General features: G+C 63.1%; 1 protein-coding gene across 3 annotated transcripts; it reads right to left on the bottom strand.

Annotated features, from left to right (window-relative positions):
* Window positions 1-1,642: 1,642 nt before the first annotated feature.
* LOC137457677 (transducin-like enhancer protein 1) lies at window positions 1,643-16,731 on the bottom strand. Of its 3 annotated transcripts, none has more exons than XM_068169501.1 (21): window positions 16,604-16,730; window positions 16,061-16,181; window positions 15,393-15,541; window positions 14,567-14,630; window positions 14,000-14,044; window positions 8,837-8,899; window positions 8,703-8,744; window positions 7,831-8,026; window positions 7,442-7,464; window positions 7,007-7,111; window positions 6,809-6,853; window positions 6,405-6,560; window positions 5,468-5,597; window positions 5,192-5,376; window positions 5,038-5,114; window positions 4,259-4,508; window positions 3,596-3,843; window positions 3,257-3,404; window positions 3,025-3,175; window positions 2,603-2,679; window positions 1,643-2,088 (listed from the first exon to the last, which is right to left on the bottom strand). In XM_068169501.1, exons 2-21 carry the CDS (start codon window positions 16,082-16,084, stop codon window positions 1,981-1,983), a joined length of 2,286 nt encoding a protein of 761 aa, XP_068025602.1. In that variant the 5' UTR covers window positions 16,085-16,181; window positions 16,604-16,730; the 3' UTR covers window positions 1,643-1,980. The 3 variants fall into 3 exon arrangements, 2 of the variants coding, with proteins under 2 accessions (XP_068025602.1, XP_068025601.1); XM_068169500.1 differs by having other exon boundaries at window positions 8,670-8,744; window positions 16,604-16,729; XR_010991385.1 differs by having other exon boundaries at window positions 2,004-2,088; window positions 3,025-3,147; window positions 8,670-8,744; window positions 16,604-16,731.
* Window positions 16,732-18,336: the final 1,605 nt, after the last annotated feature.

Here is an 18,336-nt window from a genome sequence, read left to right as displayed (position 1 = left end):
CCCCAAACAAAAAACCCCAAACAAACAAAAACCCCAACCCACAGCAAAAAGTTAAAGAAACCAAACCAAAATAATAATAATAATTAAAAAAAAAGGCAACAAAACCAAACCCAGAGAGAGAGCAGCAACAGCCCCAAAGAGAGAGCAGCAACAGCCCCAAAGAGAGAGCAGCAACAGCCCCAAAGAGAGAGCAGCAACAGCCCCAAAGAGAGAGCAGCAACAGCCCCAAAGAGAGAGCAGCAACAGCCCCAAAGAGAGAGCAGCAACAGCCCCAAAGAGAGAGCAGCAGACAAAAAGCATCAACAAACCCAAACCCAAAGTGAGAGCAACCAAACCAAACCCAAAGAGAGAGCAACAGACAAAAAGGAGCAACAAACCCAAACCCCAAAGAGAAAGCAGCAAACCCAAAGAGAAAGCAACAGACAAAACGGAGCAACAAACCCAAACCCAAAGAGAAGCAGCAACAGACAAAAAGGAGCAACAAACCCAAACCCAAAGTGAAGCAGCAACAAACACAAACCCAAAGAGAAGCAGCAACAGACAAAAAGGAGCAACAAAACCAAACCCCAAAGAGAAAGCAGCAACCAACCCAAACCCAGAGAGCAGCAAACCCAAACCCAAAGAGAGAGCAACAGACAAAAAGGAGCAACAAACCCAAACCCAAAGAGAGAGCAACAAACCCAAACCCAAAGAGAGAGCAACAAACCCAAACCCAAAGAGAAGCAGCAAGACAAAAAGGAGCAACAAACCCAAACCCAAAGAGAAGCAGCAACAGACAAAAAGGAGCAACAAAACCAAACCCCAAAGAGAAAGCAGCAACTAACCCAAACCCAGAGAGCAGCAAACCCAAACCCAAAGAGAGAGCAACAGACAAAAAGGAGCAACAAACCCAAACCCAAAGAGGGAGCAACAAACCCAAACCCAAAGAGAGAGCAACAAACCCAAACCCTAAGAGAGAGCAACAGACAAAAAGGAGCAACAAACCCAAACCCAAAGAGAGAGCAACAAACAAAAAGGAGCAACAAAACCAAAACCAAAGAGAGCAACAGACAAGAAGCAGCAACAAACCCAAACCCAAAGAGAAGCAGCAACAGACAAAAAGGAGCAACAAAACCAAACCCCAAAGAGAAAGCAGCAAGTAACCCAAACCCAGAGAGCAGCAAACCCAAACCCAAAGACAGAGCAACAGACAAAAAGGAGCAACAAAACCAAACCCAAAGAGAAGCAGCAACAAACACAAACCCAAAGAGAAAGCAACAGACAAAAAGGAGCAACAAACCCAAACCCCAAAAGAGAAGCAAGAGACAAAAAGCAGCAACAAACCCAAACCCAAAGAGAAAGCAGCAAACAACCCAAACCCCAAAGAGAAAGCAGCAAACAACCCAAACCCCAAAGAGAAAGCAGCAACAAAACCAAACCCAAAAGAGAAAGCAACAAACCCCCCCCAAAAAATAGAAGTAACAAAAACCAAACCCAAAAGGAGGCAACAAAACCAAACCCAGAAGAAGCAACAAAACCACCACCACCACCAACAAAAAATCATCAACAAACCAAACCAAAAACCAAACCAACCAAACAAAAAACCCCAAGGAAGCAAACCAAAACCCCAAGGAAGCAAACCAAAAAGCACCAAACCAAACCTCCTAAGGAGGCCAGACCCTCCCACCCCCAACTGCCCCCAAGTCCAGGTTTAGAAACAAACAAAAGACCAAAACCAAGGAGGAAAAAAGTCCCCAGGAGATTCACCCCCAGCAGCAGCTGCCACCTCCCAGCCCAGCATCAGGCCTGGCCGTGGGCCCAGGGCCACCTCCAGCCCTCGGTTGCTTCTCCTCCGAGCTTGGATGTCCTGGTCCCCGGCCGCCTGTTCTTTGGGAAGGCAGCAAGCAGGGCAGGTAGAGTCCACTCCTCCTCCAGCCACGTGGACCTCTGCACCCAGCCACGTGGTGTGTGCCCTCCCTGCAGTTGGCACCTGGCTCCTGCTCAGTAAATGACCTCATAGACTGTGGCTTTCTTGTCCCCGGAGCCGGTGACGATGAATTGGTCGTCGGTGGAGACGTCGCAGCTGAGGACAGAGGAGGTTTCCTTTGACTGGAGAGAGGAGGGGGCAGGGGGTTAAGTGCAAGAATCAGTCCCCCCCCCTCCCCCCCCAGCAAGGTCATAGAATCACAGAATGGATTGGGTTGGAAAAGATGTCTGGGATCATCAAATCCAACCCTCAGCCCAGCACCACCACGGCCACCAACCCATGGCCCCAGGTGCCATGGCCACACCTTTCCTGGGGACTCCAGCACCTCCCTGGGCAGCCTGTGCCAAGCCCTGACCACTCTGGCAGCAAAGAAATTTTAACTCATCTCCAACCTAACCCTGCCCTGGCACAATTTCAGGCCATTTCCTCTCCTTCTATCCTTGGGGCCCTGAGCTGTGCCTAGACAAGTCTCTTTATGGGGCTCATTATGGAGGAGACACATTCACAGCTGGGATGTACTGGGAAGTCCCAGCTCAGGGCAGTCCCAGCTCAGGGCAGTCCTAGCTCAGGGCAGACCCAGCTCTGAGCAACCTCACCCTGATGCCCATCTTTGCCCCCCAGCCCCACATCACACACCTGGAAGATGCTGGCTCCGTAGGGCGTCCTCCAGGCATTGAGCAGGTTGTCCTTCCCCGTGCTCACAAACCACTTCCCTGGGGGAGGGACACAAAGAGCAGCCCTGGGTCACCCAACCAGGCCCACACCAGCTGGAGTCCTGCAGCAAACTATGCCCAGGTTGTGTAACACAAGGTGGGGACATCTCTGCTGCTGTTTTCAGCAGCACAGAAGAGGGTCCTGGCACCAACAGCCAAGGGTACAGCCGTGGGGGTTGCTCCTGGAGGGACGAGCAGCCCTTAGCTGAGGGGGGTACCACTGGCATCCACACAGCAGTGGGCTGGCTGCCAGAGCCACTGCTTGCCCCACAGCACAAACAGCTGTGGGACACAAGTCCAGGAGAGGAAGTTGTGTCCAGGGGGGCCCAGGAGAGGAGTCCCTACCGCAGGCGGCGAATTTGAGGGAGAGGACACAGCTCTCGTGGAGGTGCAGCTGGTACTTGTCCGGCTTGGTGACGTGCAGGATCTCCACGTTGCTGCTCTCCATGCCCACTGCCAGCCACTCTCCTGTTGGGCAGTAGCCCAAGGAGAAGATCTAGGTGGGGATGAAGGATAGAGTCAGGCCTGGCAGGTCCTGGCCAGCCCTGTGGTGCTCCTGGCTGCTGCCAGCCCCTACCTGGGAGCTGAAGTCGTGCTGCTGCAGCTGGCGCCCTTCCCGCAGGTCCCAGCACCTCACTGTGTTGTCCAGGCCCCCTGTCCACAGCTTGGTGCCATCGTTGGAGATATCAATGCAGCTGGCACCGTCTGTGTGGCCCTGAAACTGCCTGGGAAAGAAGGGGGAGAGGGAGGGCACAGTATGAGAGCTGCCAGCACCTGCAGCAGGAGATCCCTGCTGCGAGGACAGAGAGCGTCCCAGGGGCAGGGAGAGTGTGGGGAGAGGTGAGGAGACCCTGGAGGGGAGCAAAGAGTCCCTGCAGGGCCCAAGGAGGCTCAGGCAGCCCTGCCCCAGGCTGACCTGACCAGCGTCTGGTTCTGCAGGTCCCACACCACGATGTTGCCGTCGCTGCAGCAGGAGAAGCAGACTTTGGCGTCGGGGCTGATGGCCAGGGCATAGCAGGCAGGGGCAGAGGAGGTGAGCTCGGCCTTGATGCGGGGCGTGGGGGCTGCCAGGTCCCAGATGGAGAGGGTGCTGGCCTCCCCCCCCACGATCAGGCTGCGGCCGTCGGGCAGCAGCTTGCAGGAGCGGATGTAGTTGTCGCGGTTCTGGGGGGCAGGAGGCAGGACCCTGTCAGCCCAGCCGGCCCCCACGGCAGCCTCTCACCTTGTCACTGCACTTGGGACAGCCTGGGGGGCTCCCTCTGCCCCACAGGCTCCCTCTGCCCCACAGGCTCCCTCTGCCAGCAGCTGCTGGGCAGACACAGGCACTGCTGGAGCAGGTGAGGCACAGCTCCAGCAAGGTGGAACCAGCCCAGGGCTCCAAGCTCTACCAGAACCTTTCCCCTGCTCCTGAATTGGGATTGCAGGGCACAGGGCCAGGGCAAGAGCTGATCAGTGCATGGCAGAGCACCTGGGAGACAGCCTCCAGCTACAGAAGGACCCTCTGCCCTCCTCCTCTGCCCCAGGAGCACATTCCCCTCCCAAGCCCCCTCCCAGCCCCATTCCTGCTGCTCCTCCTCACCAGGCAGTCCAGCTGAGCCACGGCCGTCTTGGTGCCCGGCTGCCCCACGTCCCACACCTTCACACAGCCCTTGCCCCCGGTGTAGACGTGCCGGGTGGAGTTGCTGATGGTGACAGCACAAACCACCTCCCCGTGGCTCAGGGTGTGCAGCTGCCGTGCGTGCCGGGGGATGCCCGAGCCCAGGAGGGCGTCGGGGGGGAAGGGCACAGGCTGCATCTGCCCATCGGCGCTGACGTGGAAGGAGTAGGCGCTGCGGGAGGGGGCAGAGCAGTGAGGATCACACAATCAATCAACCAACCAACCAACCAGGCTGGAAAAGACCTTAGAGATCATCAAGTCCAACCTATCACCCAGCACCTAACACCCCCTGACAACTAAACCATGGCTCCCAGTGCCACGTCCAAGCCATTTTTGAACACCTCCAGGGACAGGGACTCCACCACCTCCCTGGGCAGCACATTCCAGGGGCCAATTACTCCTTCTGGGAACGAAACACCTAAGGATCCTGCGTGGAGAGCAGCTGGTGCCAGGTGGTGGGGGCCCAGCAGTGCCCCACACGGGCAGCAGGGCTTGGAAGCAGAGCTGTGAGCGGTGCCTGGCGAAGCTCAGCTCCTGCCCAGCAATGGGGCTGGGCACAGTGCTGCCCAGGAATGGCTACCCCCCCCCACTTTGGGCTGTGCTCCCCATTGCCCCAGACCCATTTGCAACCTCCCCACTTCAGCCCTGCAGACACCTCCTCCCCCCACCCCCCAACTTTGCAGCCCTCCAGCCCCACTCACGGCTTCCCTGACGTCCCCACTTGCATGCCAGCCGCCAGCCCCGGGACGCGCATGTGGGGGTGAGGGTCGTAGCCCACCTGGAGGGGACAGCGAGTGAGAGACAGCTCTTGGCCCACCAGCCCCCCCCCAACCCCGAGGGCAGAGGCTCACGCACCAGCGGGGAGCGTCCGTAGCTGCCGGCTCCCACGGCGGCCGCGGCCCCGTTCAGCTGGGGGGACATGAGGTGGAGGCTGGCGTAGGCGCCGGTGCCAGCCAGGTCCCCGTTAACGGCAGGGTGAGCCATGCCAAAGGCGGCTGAGTAGGGGCTCTGCACTCCCAAAGGGTTCCTCAGGCCCAGGGCTGCCGGAGGAGAGGCGGCGTGAAGGGACGGGGCCCAGGTGGGATCAAGGCTCGGAGCCACCCGCGCCGGCCCCGGCGGGGCCAAGCTCACCCAGGGGGTCCACGGGGGGCTTGGGGGCAGCGGGGCGAAACTGCTGGGCGCTGCTGGAGCCTGGGGCTGCAGCGTCGCCCTGGGAGGTTGGGGTGCTGGACTTCAGGCTGGGGGTCCCTGCCTTCTCCACCTGCCGGGAACAGAGAGGTCTGGTAAGCAGGCTCCCACCCCTGCCAGGGGGTCTCCTTCCCAGGGAGCTGGTCCCTGCTCCTCACCCCTGCTTCTCTCCCCCCTCCTCCCCCTGCTAGCACTGCAGGGGCTGTGGTACAAGACACCAGAGGCGATCCAATGCAGCAGGAGCTGGTCCCTGATCCTCCCTCCCCTCCTACCCCTCCCAGCACTGCAGGGGCTGTGGGATGAGACACCAGAGGGGATCTAATCCAGCAGGAGCCCCCGGGAGCTGGTCTCTGTTTCTACCCCCTGTTCCTCCCTCCCCTCCTCCCCCTGCTAGCACTGCAGGGGCTGTAGTACAAGACACCAGAGGGGATCCAATGCAGCAGGAGCTGGTCCCTGATCCTCCCTCCCCTCCTACCCCTCCCAGCACTGCAGGGGCTGTGGGATGAGACACCAGAGGGGATCTAATCCAGCAGGAGCCCCCGGGAGCTGGTCTCTGTTTCTACCCCCTGTTCCTCCCTCCCCTCCTCCCCCTGCTAGCACTGCAGGGGCTGTAGTACAAGACACCAGAGGGGATCTAATGCAGCAGGAGCCAGTCCCTGATCCTCCCTCCCCTCCTCCCCCTGCTAGCACTGCAGGGGCTGTGGGATGAGACACCAGAGGGGATCTAATGCAGCAGGAGCCCTCCCTGTCACCCCCTCCCTGCCCTGCCTTTGCCCCATGGTTTGGAGGCAAGGGGACCACCCCCGCCTGGCAGCTGCACCAACTGAGCCTGGGGGACCCCCAGGTGGCACATCCCAGCTGCCCCAGGCAGGGCACCTACCGTGGGCACATCCTTGCTCCGGGAGGGGGACATGCTGCTGGAGGAGGCCATGGAGGTGGGGCTGAGAGGCACAGCCTCCTTCCTCCCCAGGGGAGCCTTCTCCACTCCGTTCTCCCGCGATGAGTAGGAGTGGACGCTGTGCGGGGAAGAGGGGTCCTGGGAGGTAGGGAAACCAGCAGGCAGCATAGCAGGCAGGGGAGCAGGGATGTCCCCAGCCAGGGCCAGGCTGGAAGCCTGGATCCCAGGGCTCATGACTAGTGCCAGCCAGGGCTAGTGAGCAAGACTCCAGGGCCCTACCACCACCTCCCCCCGTGCTGCCCACCTCTGTCTCTAGCAGCCTGGTAAGCCTCACAAGAGGGGAGAGGGATGGGCAGGCGACCCCAGCCCACACCCTGCACACTGACCTCATCCACCACCAAGTTGTCTTCGCTCTTGTCTGCGTCACTGCCCTGAAACACAGAGCAGAGTTGGAGCCCAAGGGGCCGAGGCTGCCCTCCCCTCTGCTTTGGCAGGGCCAGAGATGCAGGCAGCTCTGCTTGGCAGTGCCCTGCAAGGAGACAGGGATGCCCCAAGCCCCCTGCCCCCCCCAGCCCTGGGCTCACATAGTCTGTGACAAAGTCCTTCTCCTCCACCTTCCTCTTCTTGCTGCTGCTCAGGTACTCGGAGATGGCTCTCGCCCGTTCCCCGTTGGGCAGCACCAGGGAGCTCTGGGGCAGGGGGGACACAGCTTTAGGGGCTGTGCCCAACTCCCAGGGTGAGCAGTACCAATATAGGGCAGCTCCCAGGGCACAGAGGGCCCCAGTGCAACCCCCCTGTGCCACCAGCTTTGTGGGGTGCTGCCAAAGGAGTGAGGAAGGGGACACTGCTTGGGGAGGGAGACACCCAGAGGGAAGGGGTCCCTCTGGGGACAGCACCCACTCAGCTGTGCCTTGGCTGGGGAGCAGCACTCCTTCCCCCTACAGTCCCCCACTCCTGGGGTCCTGGCCAAGCCTGCAGAGCCAGGGGGAAGTGGTGCAAGAGAAGCAAAAGGCACTCACAGGGCCGGGGTCTCGCTCCGTCGCTGTGGCAATGCAGAGGTGCAGCAGGAGGAGGAGGAGGAGGAGGGAAGAAGGGACATGCTGTGTGCCACCACCAAGACCCCCCACATGCTGGAGCACTCATGGTAGGTCTCAGAGAGTGCTACAGCAGCAGGGTGGTCCTGGGCCCCCCACACCACCCCCTGCTGCCCCCCTGGAAGGGGCTGCTTGGTGGGGAGCTGTTCCCCACCCAAACCCCTTGTGACCAGCGAGCCTCCTGCTCCACCAGCCCGGTCAGGAGCTCTGAGGCACAACCAAGCTGTCCCTACCCAGGCCTGGCCCCCACCCCAAGGTTCTCAGCAGGCTTGACTCCCCCCCTAAGGCCCCTGGCTCCCATCCCCCACACTCACCCCTGGGCTCAGTGTCGTGGACTCCTCGATCATCTTTGGCGAGGAGCTGAGCCTGGGCCCCCAGAGCCCCCGAGAGTGCCAGCAGCCCTGAGGCACTGCTGATGCCAGCAAGGCCAGCAGGCTGCATCCCCGAGGGGTGGGGGGTCAGGGGGATGGGGGGAGCGTGGTGTGAGAGGTGCTGGGTCTGGAGCTGGTGCTGGAGAGGAGCGAGAGGAGAGAGCAGAGCGGAAGGGCCAGGTCAGGATGGCTGCCAGGAGTGGTGGTGTGGGGGAAGAGCCTGGTCCTCCCCAGCAGCAGCCCTGGGTCAGGCCTGGGGATGGGCAGCTGGGTGAAGAGGGGCAAGGCACACCCCCAGGGTGCTCCCAGCCGAGCTGTGGCCACTGTGTCCCCTTCACCACCTCCTCCCACCCTGCAGCAGGAGCTGCTGGGACAGATGGGGCACCCTGCCCAAATCCATACCCCTAATGCTGCAGTCTCAAGGCAATAACCAAGGTGTGGGGGCAGTGGCGACCCCTCAGCTCCACCCAGGCCACAGGGCATCAGGACACAATGACATGCACCACACCCTGCAGCATCTCATCCACCCCTAGTGCCACTGGCAGACCCCCAGACCAGCCTGGCTTGCCCTGCTCCTGCCCCTGCCCCAGCCATGGGTGGGAGACAGGCAGTAGGGGCAGGAGCCTGCAGCCAACCCCCTGGGTTGAGGTTGGGTGGGAGGCAGGACGGGCTCTCCAGCCCAGGGGACAAGTGGGAGCAGGGGAGGCACTGCTGCCTGCAGGAGCACCATCAGCCCTGGCCGGGGGGGGTGGCTGGAAGGGGTGGGCAGAGGGTGGACGTACCCCGATGGCCGCGTTCAGGTCGGTCATAGTCACCTGCTTCGCTCTCTCCACGGCCTGGACCACCTGCTGCTGGTGCTGAGGGGAGAGAAGAGCACACTGGGCAATGCCCAACACCCCCCCTCCCCCCACTCTGCACACCCAGCTGGCTCAGCCAGGGGCTCACCCACCTCCTGGGACAGGAACGGGATGAGCTGGGCACAGATCACGTTGAGCCGCTTGGCGATCTCCGTCTGCCAGCAGGAGAGCAGCAGGTCAGGGCAAGGGGCAATGCCCAGCAGGGGAAAAGGCAGAGCTGCCCCCCCTCCCCCCACCCATGCAGAGCAGCTCTGCTGCTGCAGGAGACCCCACTCGACCCCCTCTCACCAAGGGAGCTGCCCAGGTGGGTGGATGACCCCCTCCCCATCCCCACCCAAACAGCCACAGGGTGCTGCTGCTTGCTACCCAAGAGCTGCACAACCCTGCCCCACTGTGCAGAGCAGCTCTGCTGCTGCAGGAGACTCCCCCACCACCATCAGCCCTGTCACCAAAGGAACTCCCCAGGTGGGTGGACAACCCCTCCCCATCCCCACCCAAACAGCCACAGGATGCTGCTCCTTACTCCCCAAGAGCTGCACAACCCTGCCCACCCTGTGCAGAGCAGCTCTGCTGCTGCAGGAGACCCCACCCGACCCCCTCTCACCAAGGAAGCTCCCCAGGTGGATGGACAATCCCTCCCCATCCCCACCCAAACAGCCACAGGATGCTGCTCCTTGCTACCCAAGAGCTGCACAACCCTGCCCACCCTGTGCAGAGCAGCTCTGGTGCTGCAGGAGACTCCCCCCCTGCACACTCACCCCATCCCTTCCCACCAAGGAAGCTCCCCAGGGGGGTGGATGACCCCCTCCCCATCCCCACCCAAACAGCCACAGGGTGCTGCTGCTTGCTCCCCCAAGAGCTGCCCACCCCTACCCCCCTGTGCAGAGCAGCTCTGCTGCTGCAGGAGACCCCACCCGACCCCCTCTCACCAAGGAAGCTCCCCAGGTGGATGACCCCCTCCCCATCCCCACCCAAACAGCCACAGGATGCTGCTGCTTGCTACCCAAGAGCTGCACAACCCTGCCCCACTGTGCAGAGCAGCTCTGGTGCTGCAGGAGACTCCCCCCCTGCACACTCACCCCATCCCTTCCCACCAAGGGAGCTGCCCAGGTGGATGGACAACCCCTCCCCATCCCCACCCAAACAGCCACAGGGTGCTGCTGCTGCTCCCCAAGAGCTGCCCACCCCTACCCCCCTGTGCAGAGCAGCTCTGCTGCTGCAGGAGAACCCACCCGACCCCCTCTCACCAAGGAAGCTCCCCAGGTGCATGACCCCCTCCCCATCCCCACCCAAACAGCCACAGGGTGCTGCTCCTTGCTCCCCTGAGAGCTGCTGCTCAGCACCAAGGAGCACAAAGACCCCAGGAAGAGGAGGGACCGACCCAGAAAGCTGCTTCCAGTAACACCAAACCCCTCCAAAACCAGGAGCCCGGCACAGAATCCTAGACCCTGCCAGGGTTGGAAGGGACCTCGAGGCTCATCCACTTCCAACCCCCCCCTGCCACGGCCAGGGACACCTCACACTAGATCAGGTTGCTCAGAGCCACATCTCAGCCTGGCCCTTCAAAAACCAAACCAACCACCTCCTTCATTCCCCCCTACCCCCACCCCCGAGAGCCCTGGGGGATGGCTCCTGCCCCCCTCCTTGCCGGGGGACACGGAGCCCCCACGGTGCGAGCCGTTCAAGGGCCACCCCCACCCCCCCCCCCCGAGGCAGCCCTCCCAGCCCGCTGCAAGCCTCCTGCCAGCCCCCAGCCGCCGCTAATTGCCGCTCTGCCGGCCGCAGGAAGCCCTGGAGAGCTGCTCTCTCCTTACAGCTGCTGTTTTTCTGCAACACTTGAGTGCCACAGGCAATCAGGAGCTCGGCGGCGGCGGCTCGGGGAGGGAGGGCAGCAGCCTGCTGTGCCACGCCGTGTGCCGCGCCCCCATCGCCACCCCACCGCCCGGGCGCCCCCCTCACCCCCTCCCTGCCAGCCCCACACTACACAGCCTAAAGGAGAGCACGGACACGAAGCCATCCTCAGCCCCACAGATGGAGAACCAACCCCACCCCCCCCAACAGGGCTGTGGAGTCAGGCCTTGCCCCCTCCCCCCCCCCCCCCCCCCCCCCCAAGCACCAGTGGGTGCCAGCCAGGAGGGCACCCACAGCTCAAGGCAGCAGTGGAGGTGCCCAGGCTGCTCCTCCACGCACAGGGCCCCCAGCCCAGCACCGAGGAAGGAACAGAGAGCAGCAGCCCTGCCTGAACTCAAGACACCCTGCTCCTGGGCATCCCCCGTGGTGCTGCCCACCCTGGTGCTGCCCCCCCCCCCAAGATCTGAGCAGCTCCCTGCCCACCCCAGGGAAGGGAATGAGAGCACTGCAGAGCCAGCAGGGGGCCAAGGGGAGGGGGTTGAACTCAGACCCTTTGTTTTTGTGGCCAGTCTCAGGAGGAAACCAGAGGCTGGGAAGGGCCCCAGGCAGACGTGGGCAGAGCTGAGCCCTGGATCTCCCCACCAGGACCTCGGGGCACAGCCTCCCCTGCCCAGCTGGCACAGGTGAGAGGCCACAGCGCTGCCCAGCCAGCAGGGGGGCACAGCCCCAGGGGACGACATCCTCTGCCATCCCTGGAGGTTTTTTAAGGGCCAGGCTGGATGTGGCTCTGAGCAACCTGATGCGGTGTGAGGTGTCCCTTGCCCACGGCGGGGGGGGGGGGGGGTCGGAACTGGCTGAGCCTTGAGGTCCCTTCCAGCCCTAACGATCCTGCATCCAGAGCAGCCACCGAACCTCTTTTTGTTTGGCCAGCCCCACAAGAGAAAGAGAAACAATCCAGCACCCACCCTCTGGCTTCCCCTTCTGAGGGAGTGAAAAACAGAGAGAAAGAAAAGAAAGGAGCAGGAGGGGAGGGGAGGGGAGGGGAGAGGGGAGAAGGGAGGGGGAGGTGGGGAGGGGGAGCAGGAGATTTGGCAGCCAGCAGTTCTGGGAAGGATTTAGCTGTCTCCCGGGGCCGGCAGTGATGGATTCTCTTCCCTAATGCACTGATGGGCAGCAGCTCCTTGGGGAGAGCTGCCTCCAATTCACTCGCACTCGTTAATGTGCAATTTACTGGCACTTTAACGCTCTCAGCATGAAAAATGATCACTGCTGTTTGCAGCCCCCCAACCCCCCCCCCCAACCCCCTCCTCCCTCCCCTCTCCACCCACCCCCATACTCCCCCCCCCCCCCCCTTTCTCTCTCCGCCCCTCCTTTCACCCCCTAGCCACCAGCGCTGTCGCCTCCCCTCTGGCTCACCCTGAGCAAGTCCAAGGCCAGGCAGCTTCAGGGAGGGGTTTGGAGCAAAAAGCCCCTTCCAGACCGACAAAAAAACATGAAACCCCAACCCCAGCCCCCAAACAACAATAAAAACAAACGAATGGCTCCTGCTCTTTCCTGCCTGGAGCCAGCCTGCCCCTGCCCCTGCCCAGCCTGCAAGAGAGCTGCACACCACAGCCAGCCCCCAGCCCCCCAGCAAACCCGGGGCAAAACCACCCCAGCCCCTCCCCCCCCTTGCTGCTGCCACTGGTGCCAGCACCGGGGGGGGGCCCCGGGGGGACACAGGGCAGGTTTGAGGGCACCCCAGGGTGCCCCTGCCTTTGGCAGCAGTGAGGGGGGGAAAAGAGATTGGGTTTTTTTTTTGGGGGGGGGGTCCTGGGGTAGCCAAGAGGACTCAGGACCTCTGCCCATGGTGGGGATCTGGGGGCAGGAGGGGGGCAGGAGGGGGCTGGGTGGCTCTGTGGCACTGCTGACCTGCAGCAGCTCCCAGGCAGGCAGGTTGGTTCCTCACACAATGGCTGCTGAGGGTGGGAGCAGCCCCCACCCCCCCGGGCTCCTGCACCCACAGCTCGCTGGCAGGGGGCCAGCAGCACCCGGGCCTGGCAGAGCACAACCCCAGGAGGGCTGGGGAGGAGCAGCAGCCCACCAGGGAGGAAGGGAGCCAGGCTGGGCAGGCCCTCAGCATCGCCCCTGGCCAAGATGGTTTCACCCTCTCCTCCTCAGGAGGGATGGCAGCATGGGACCAGGGTGTGATGGGGGTGGCAGAACCTCCCCTTCAGGGGGCACAGACTCAGGGAATTGCTTTGGTTGGAGAAGACCTCTGGGATCATTGCCTCCAACCATCATCAACCTACCACCACCATGGCCACCAAAGCCTGTGTCCCCCCCCCACAGGTGGAATGGCCACACCTGTCTTGAGGTGATGACTCCACCACCTCCCTGGGCAGCCCTGTGCCAAGCCCTGACCACTCTGGCAGCAAAGGAATTGTTCCTCATCTCCAACCTAAACCCTCCCCTGGCACAACTTCAGACCATTTCCTCTCCTCCTATCACCTGATCTTGGGGAGAAGAGACTGACCCTCAGTGAGAGCAGCCATCAGCCTGGGCTGGGGGGGGGGCTGGCAGGGCCCAAGCAGCCTCCTGCTGCCCACCCCAGCCAGCTCCTGTGCAACAGTTGGCAGTGGTGGGGTGGGAAGGAAGGAGGCCATGGCTGCAGCTCTCCTCGCCAAGCTCCTCCGCAGCCTCTTTAAAAATAGATGAGAAGAAGCCTTCTGTCTCAGAGCAGCTGGTGACCCAGAGCAGCACAGGAGGGAGGGAGGCAGGCAGGGAGGGCTAGGGAGGCAGAGAGGGAGCAGTGGGGGATGTGCAACCCCAAGCCCTTAGGGAGCCCACCCCAGCCCCTTCCTCCCCGCCTCAGGGCGCTCCTTGGCCCCAGCCCCCCAGGCAAGCTGCCCCCCAGGGCCAGCTGGCACTGGGCAGTTGCAGAGGCAGCCAGCCAGAGCTGTCACCCTTGCCCATCACCTGGCACATCACCCTGCTGTGACACTGCAGCACCCCTTGACACCCCCCCCCCACCATGGGACCTCATTTCCTCCAGGATGGTTCCCAAGAGCAGCTCATGAGCGGTTGTGGAGCAGCCAAGCAAGCACAAGTCCTCCACCACAGCCCTCCCCATCACAACCAGGATGCCCAGAGGGGGCCAGGAGCACACACACCCCCAGCCCCACGAGTGGACAGTGGCTCACACACGTGTGGGGAGCTGAGAAAGGCCAAGGCCATGACACAGAGCAGCAGAGAAGCTCCCACAGCACGGAGAAGGAAGCAGGAGCACAGCTCAGCTAAGGCAGGAAGCCACTTCCCACACTTGCCACAGGGAAAGAAGAACCCAGAGGGCCCAGGGGGCATGGCAGGCAGCAGGGACAGAGGAGCTGGGACAATGCTCCTGTCCCCCCCCCCCCAGGGCTCACCTGTTTGTGCATCTCGATGTTCAGGCCATAGGACATCTCATAGTACTGTGAGGGAGAGAAGGCAGCATCAGCATGGAGGGGGAGATGTGGTGGGGTGAAAGCCACCCCCACCCCTCCCAACAACATTAACAGGACCAGGGGGACTCTGGGGCTGGTGTCTGAGGTCAGCCTGGCCACAAACAGCCACGCTGGGACCAGCCCAGGAGAAAACAGCCAGCAGCTCCTGTCCTGGGAGCAGAATGGGCACAGCTCTCCCAGGGCTCCTGCTCTCCTCAGGAGAGCAGATGAGCAGCATGGGAGCAGCTTTGCTACCTCCTCCCCACCACCACTACAGGCTGCAGCAGCCAGCCCTGCTCAAACACCAGGGCTTGTTTGGGGGGGTTAAAACCAGACCATGACAGCCACAGGAAAACCAGGTCTTGGGGGTGGGGGGAAGGGGGGAAGGGCTGGCCACAGAACCCAAATCAAGGGGAAGCCAAAGGCTGCCAGGATCATGTGTCCTTTGATGGTTCAGAGGAGACACCCCCCACTGCCCTCCTCCTTTTCATTCAGGTGGAGCTCACTAACCATGACATAATGACGCTGGATTTCTGTTTTTTCTGTTGCCAGCTTTTCACATTCTAACTTCAAGCTGTAAAAATAAAGAGAAGGAAGAGAGAGGGAAGGAGAGAGAGAGGGAGAGACCCCCCTGGGCTCTGTGTGTGTGTGTCCATCCTCCCCCTCCCCCCTGCCACCACCACCACCACCTCAGACAAGATCTCCCAAGCCAGACAGAGCACAAACCCCCTCAAGAGCACCACAGTGCTGCAGAACTTCTGGTCTCAGGTTCAATCCTGTCACCCAGCACAGGGCAAGGAAAGTACCTGAAAGAGGGTGGGAAGGGGCTGATAAAGAGGGGGATGGACAGCAAAGGGATCCAGGAGTCGGAGGGGGAGAGGGGGGTGGAAATATCTCCATGAAGTTTTAATCTCCTTCCTCCAGCATCTGCTTCCCAAATGAGAGCCAGTGGCAAAGCTGAGCTGCATTTTAAACCTGGCTCCGGCCAGCACTGCACAAGGAAGCGATCCTGGGCCAGGAGAAGGGGAGGTGGGGTGGGAAACAGAGGGACCCCAAATCTGCTTGAGTGACAGCTCCAGCTCGGCCCAAAAGCTGGGCCCTGGAAGCCAGCACTTCCATCCCTGGGTTTCTGGCAGGAGGAGGGCGAGTTTTGCCCTCCCAACAGCATCCTCTCAAGCTACCTTCCAGATGGAGCTGTGCCTGCAGCAGCAGGGGCTGCTGCTCCCTGCCAGCCCTCACCGATGCCCAGGGCCGAGGGGAAACCTGCCCCTCGCCAGCACCACTTAAGTGCCCAGTGCCTTGCAGGCTGGCAGGAGAGCTCTGGCAGCTTCCTCACCTATGGTATTGGTTCTGCAGGAACTGGAACTCCTCCTTGATGCGGTCCAAGGTCTCTGGGTACGTCAGCTTGAGGGACTGGGGGGTGCTGGGGATGGCGCTGGCAGTGACAGTGGCTCCTGAGGCAGCAGAGGGGGCCTGGAGGTGGGCCTAGGGCAAGGGAGAGGAGACTGAGGTCAATGCTGCTGGCCCAGTGAGTCCCTCCCCAGGGCTTTCCTGCACCCCAGGCCACAGGCAGGTCAGGGAGAGGAGGTGGCAGAAAAAGCCATTCCAGAGGCTGCTGGTCACAGCCAGGCACTGAGGGCAGTTGGTGGAGACCTTGGCATGGGTTGAGCCACTGAGCCAGAAGAGGAGGACACACAGGGACACACACATGGTGTACAGCCCCCTGGGGTCCATCCTCACCTGGTGCCACGCAGCAGAGCTGCCTACCCACTCGTCAGCAGCCTAATGGCCCAGACCCTGATGCAGCACTGAGGCTCAGCATCGCCCCGGGAAGAGCCACAGCACCACTCCCAAGCGTGGCACACACCATCAGCACAACTTTCCTGGCCACAGCTAACACCTCCTGCCTGCTGCAGGAGCTGGGGGCGCGGACCCTGCCAGGGCTACCCTGGCACCATGTGCCTGCCCCTGGACCGGAGGAGACAAAGCGGAGCTCGGGCTCACCGGGGGCCGGTTCTGCGGGAACATCTTTGGCACCGGACAGGCCCAGGAACCCTCTCGTCGCTCCGGCCCCGCCGCAGGCTCAGGACGGGGCCTGGGGAAGAGCCCAGCTCCGGATCAGACCCTGGGAGAGAGAAGGAGAGTCACGGCCCGGCGCCGGTAGGGCAGAGCCTCAGCCTCTCTCGCAGCCCCCCCCCGCTCCCCCCAGTGCAGCCGCCTGGGCCCAGGACCCCCACCCCGCGGCCGAGCTGCTCCGCACCCTCTCGGGGACCCGGGGGGGCCCTCCCGCAGACCCAGGACCCGCCCGCTGCAGGACCCTCGCCGGCTCCCCGCCCCCGGCACGGCCCAGGCCCGCGCCCCCCCCGCACCGCTCAGACAATGGCCCCGCCGCCGCCCGCAGCAGGTACGGCCGCGGGGAACGGACCGGCCCGGCCCCGCTACCAGCCCCCACAAGCAGCCCCAAGTGGGGCCGGACCCCGGGGGCCGGCGGCAATCCCGGAGCGGAGCGGCGGACTGCGAACCGAACCGGTATGGGACGGGACTCACCGTGCTGCTGGCCCCGGCCCTGGCCGCTCGCCCCTTACGGCGGGGCGGGCTGGGCCGGGCCGAGCCGAACCACGCCGCGCCGAGCCGAGCCGAGCCGAGCCGAGCCGAGCCGAGCCGAGCCGAGCCGAGCCGAGCCGAGCCGAGCCCCGCGCCCCGCCCGCCGCGGCCGCTCTGCGGAGCGCGATCAATGAACGCGCGCCAGCGCCGGCTCCACGTGGGGCCTGGCCCGTGCGGGCGAGCGCCCCGGCCGCCAGCCAATGGAAGAGCGGCTCAGCGGCCCGCCCCCACGTGGGGCGCGCCAAGCCGCCTTCCTATTGGCCGGCCGAGGCGAAGGCCGGCGGGAGGTGCCAATCTGGGGCGGCGGCGGCGGGCGGCGCGGAGGGGGGGGCGCGAGGGCGGGGAGCGGCCGTTAAAACCCGCGCGGGGCCGGGGGCGGGGCCACGGCGGGAGCGGCCCCGGGGCGGGACCCCCGGTGCGGGACCCCCGGTGCGGGACCCCCCGGTGCGGGACTTCCCCCTCGGGGACCCATTGTGGAACCCCCGCTCCGGGGGTCACGCTTCCCTCACCCCCCCGCCCCATGTCGTACGCCCCCCCGCCCCGGCCCCCGCGGCTTCTCCCGCACACCGGAGCCGTGAGGTTCGCCCCCCGGGGACCCTGCCCCGGCCGCCCAGCCGCCGCCCCCATGCCGGTCTGGGTTTGGGGCTTTTTGCCCCTAAAGCATGAAGCGCAAGCAGTCGTTAACCTGCTCACCCCCCACCCCCCCACCCCTTTTTTATTTGTAATCAGCCAAATTAACGACTCCCCCCCGGGAGCAGCCGGGCCCAGCTCACCAAGAATTCCCCGCGAGCGGTGATGGAGGGGCGGCAGCAGTATCCCTCTCCCCCGGCCACTCAGGAAGAGGAGGGCTTCTGGGTCCGGCTCCCTCCCATGGCCCCCCGGCCCCCCTTTTTCCCCTTAAGGACCCCCGTGCTCTCCCCCTAGCCGAGGGCTCTGCAGCTCCCCTCCGTCCTGCCCCACCACAGAGGCAGCTCCCCCGCCAGCTCCATCAGCCCCTGGGATGCTGCTGCGGGGGCCCGTGGGAAAACTCAAGTCCTCGGGAAAAGGGACCCCCATGCCGCCAGCCGGCTCCCTCCCCCCAGCCCCCGGCTCCCCCAGCCCCAGCGCTTCCCCCCCAACCCAGCGCTGCCCACCTCCCTCCCCAGAGCCTTTCCACGTTTCCAGCCAGCTGCCTGGGGCAGTGCAACCCACTGGGCTTTTCTCCTGGGGGTTTTCTGGTGGTTTTCTCCTTTCAGGGAGATCGTTTGTTGTTCGACGTTTTCTGCTGCCTGCAGGTCAATCCGGGCTTACGGAAAGCAGGAAATAAAACATCGAAAAAAGCAGCAGCTGTGAGGGGTCGGCCTCTCCTCCACTTTAACCTCAATCCACAAGCAGGTCTTGGTCCTCTCCTTCCCATCGCAGCTCCAGCCTCTCGGTCCATCACCCCTAGGGAAAGCAGGGACACGGTGAAGCTGTGGGACAGACCTACCACTGACTGGTGAGAAAGACAGACAGACAGACACACACACACACGTGGCCCATGGGACAGACCCAGCATTACCCCATGGGACAGACCCAGCACCACCCCACAGGACAGACCCAGCATCACCCCATGGGACAGATCCAGCACCAACCCATGGGACAGACCCAGCACCACCCCATGGGACAGATCCAGCACCAACCCATGGGACAGAACC

The sequence above is a fragment of the Melanerpes formicivorus genome, unplaced genomic scaffold, assembly GCF_026170545.1.
Source record: "Melanerpes formicivorus ecotype bairdi unplaced genomic scaffold, bMelFor1.0.p_v2 SCAF_187, whole genome shotgun sequence".
Lineage (NCBI taxonomy): Eukaryota > Metazoa > Chordata > Aves > Piciformes > Picidae > Melanerpes > Melanerpes formicivorus.
The sequence above is the reverse complement of the archived record's forward strand: the minus strand, read 5'-3'. Positions and strand labels throughout refer to the sequence as shown.

Coding starts and splice junctions, on each gene's coding strand:
- LOC137457677 (XM_068169500.1), bottom strand. CDS start 16,084: ATGTTCCCGCAGAACCGGCCCCCG. Junction 14,045..14,566: donor TCCAGCGTCATTATGTCATG/GTTAGTGAGCTC, acceptor TCTCCCTCACAG/TACTATGAGATGTCCTATGG. Junction 3,844..4,258: donor TGGCTCAGCTGGACTGCCTG/GTGAGGAGGAGC, acceptor CCTGCCCCCCAG/AACCGCGACAACTACATCCG.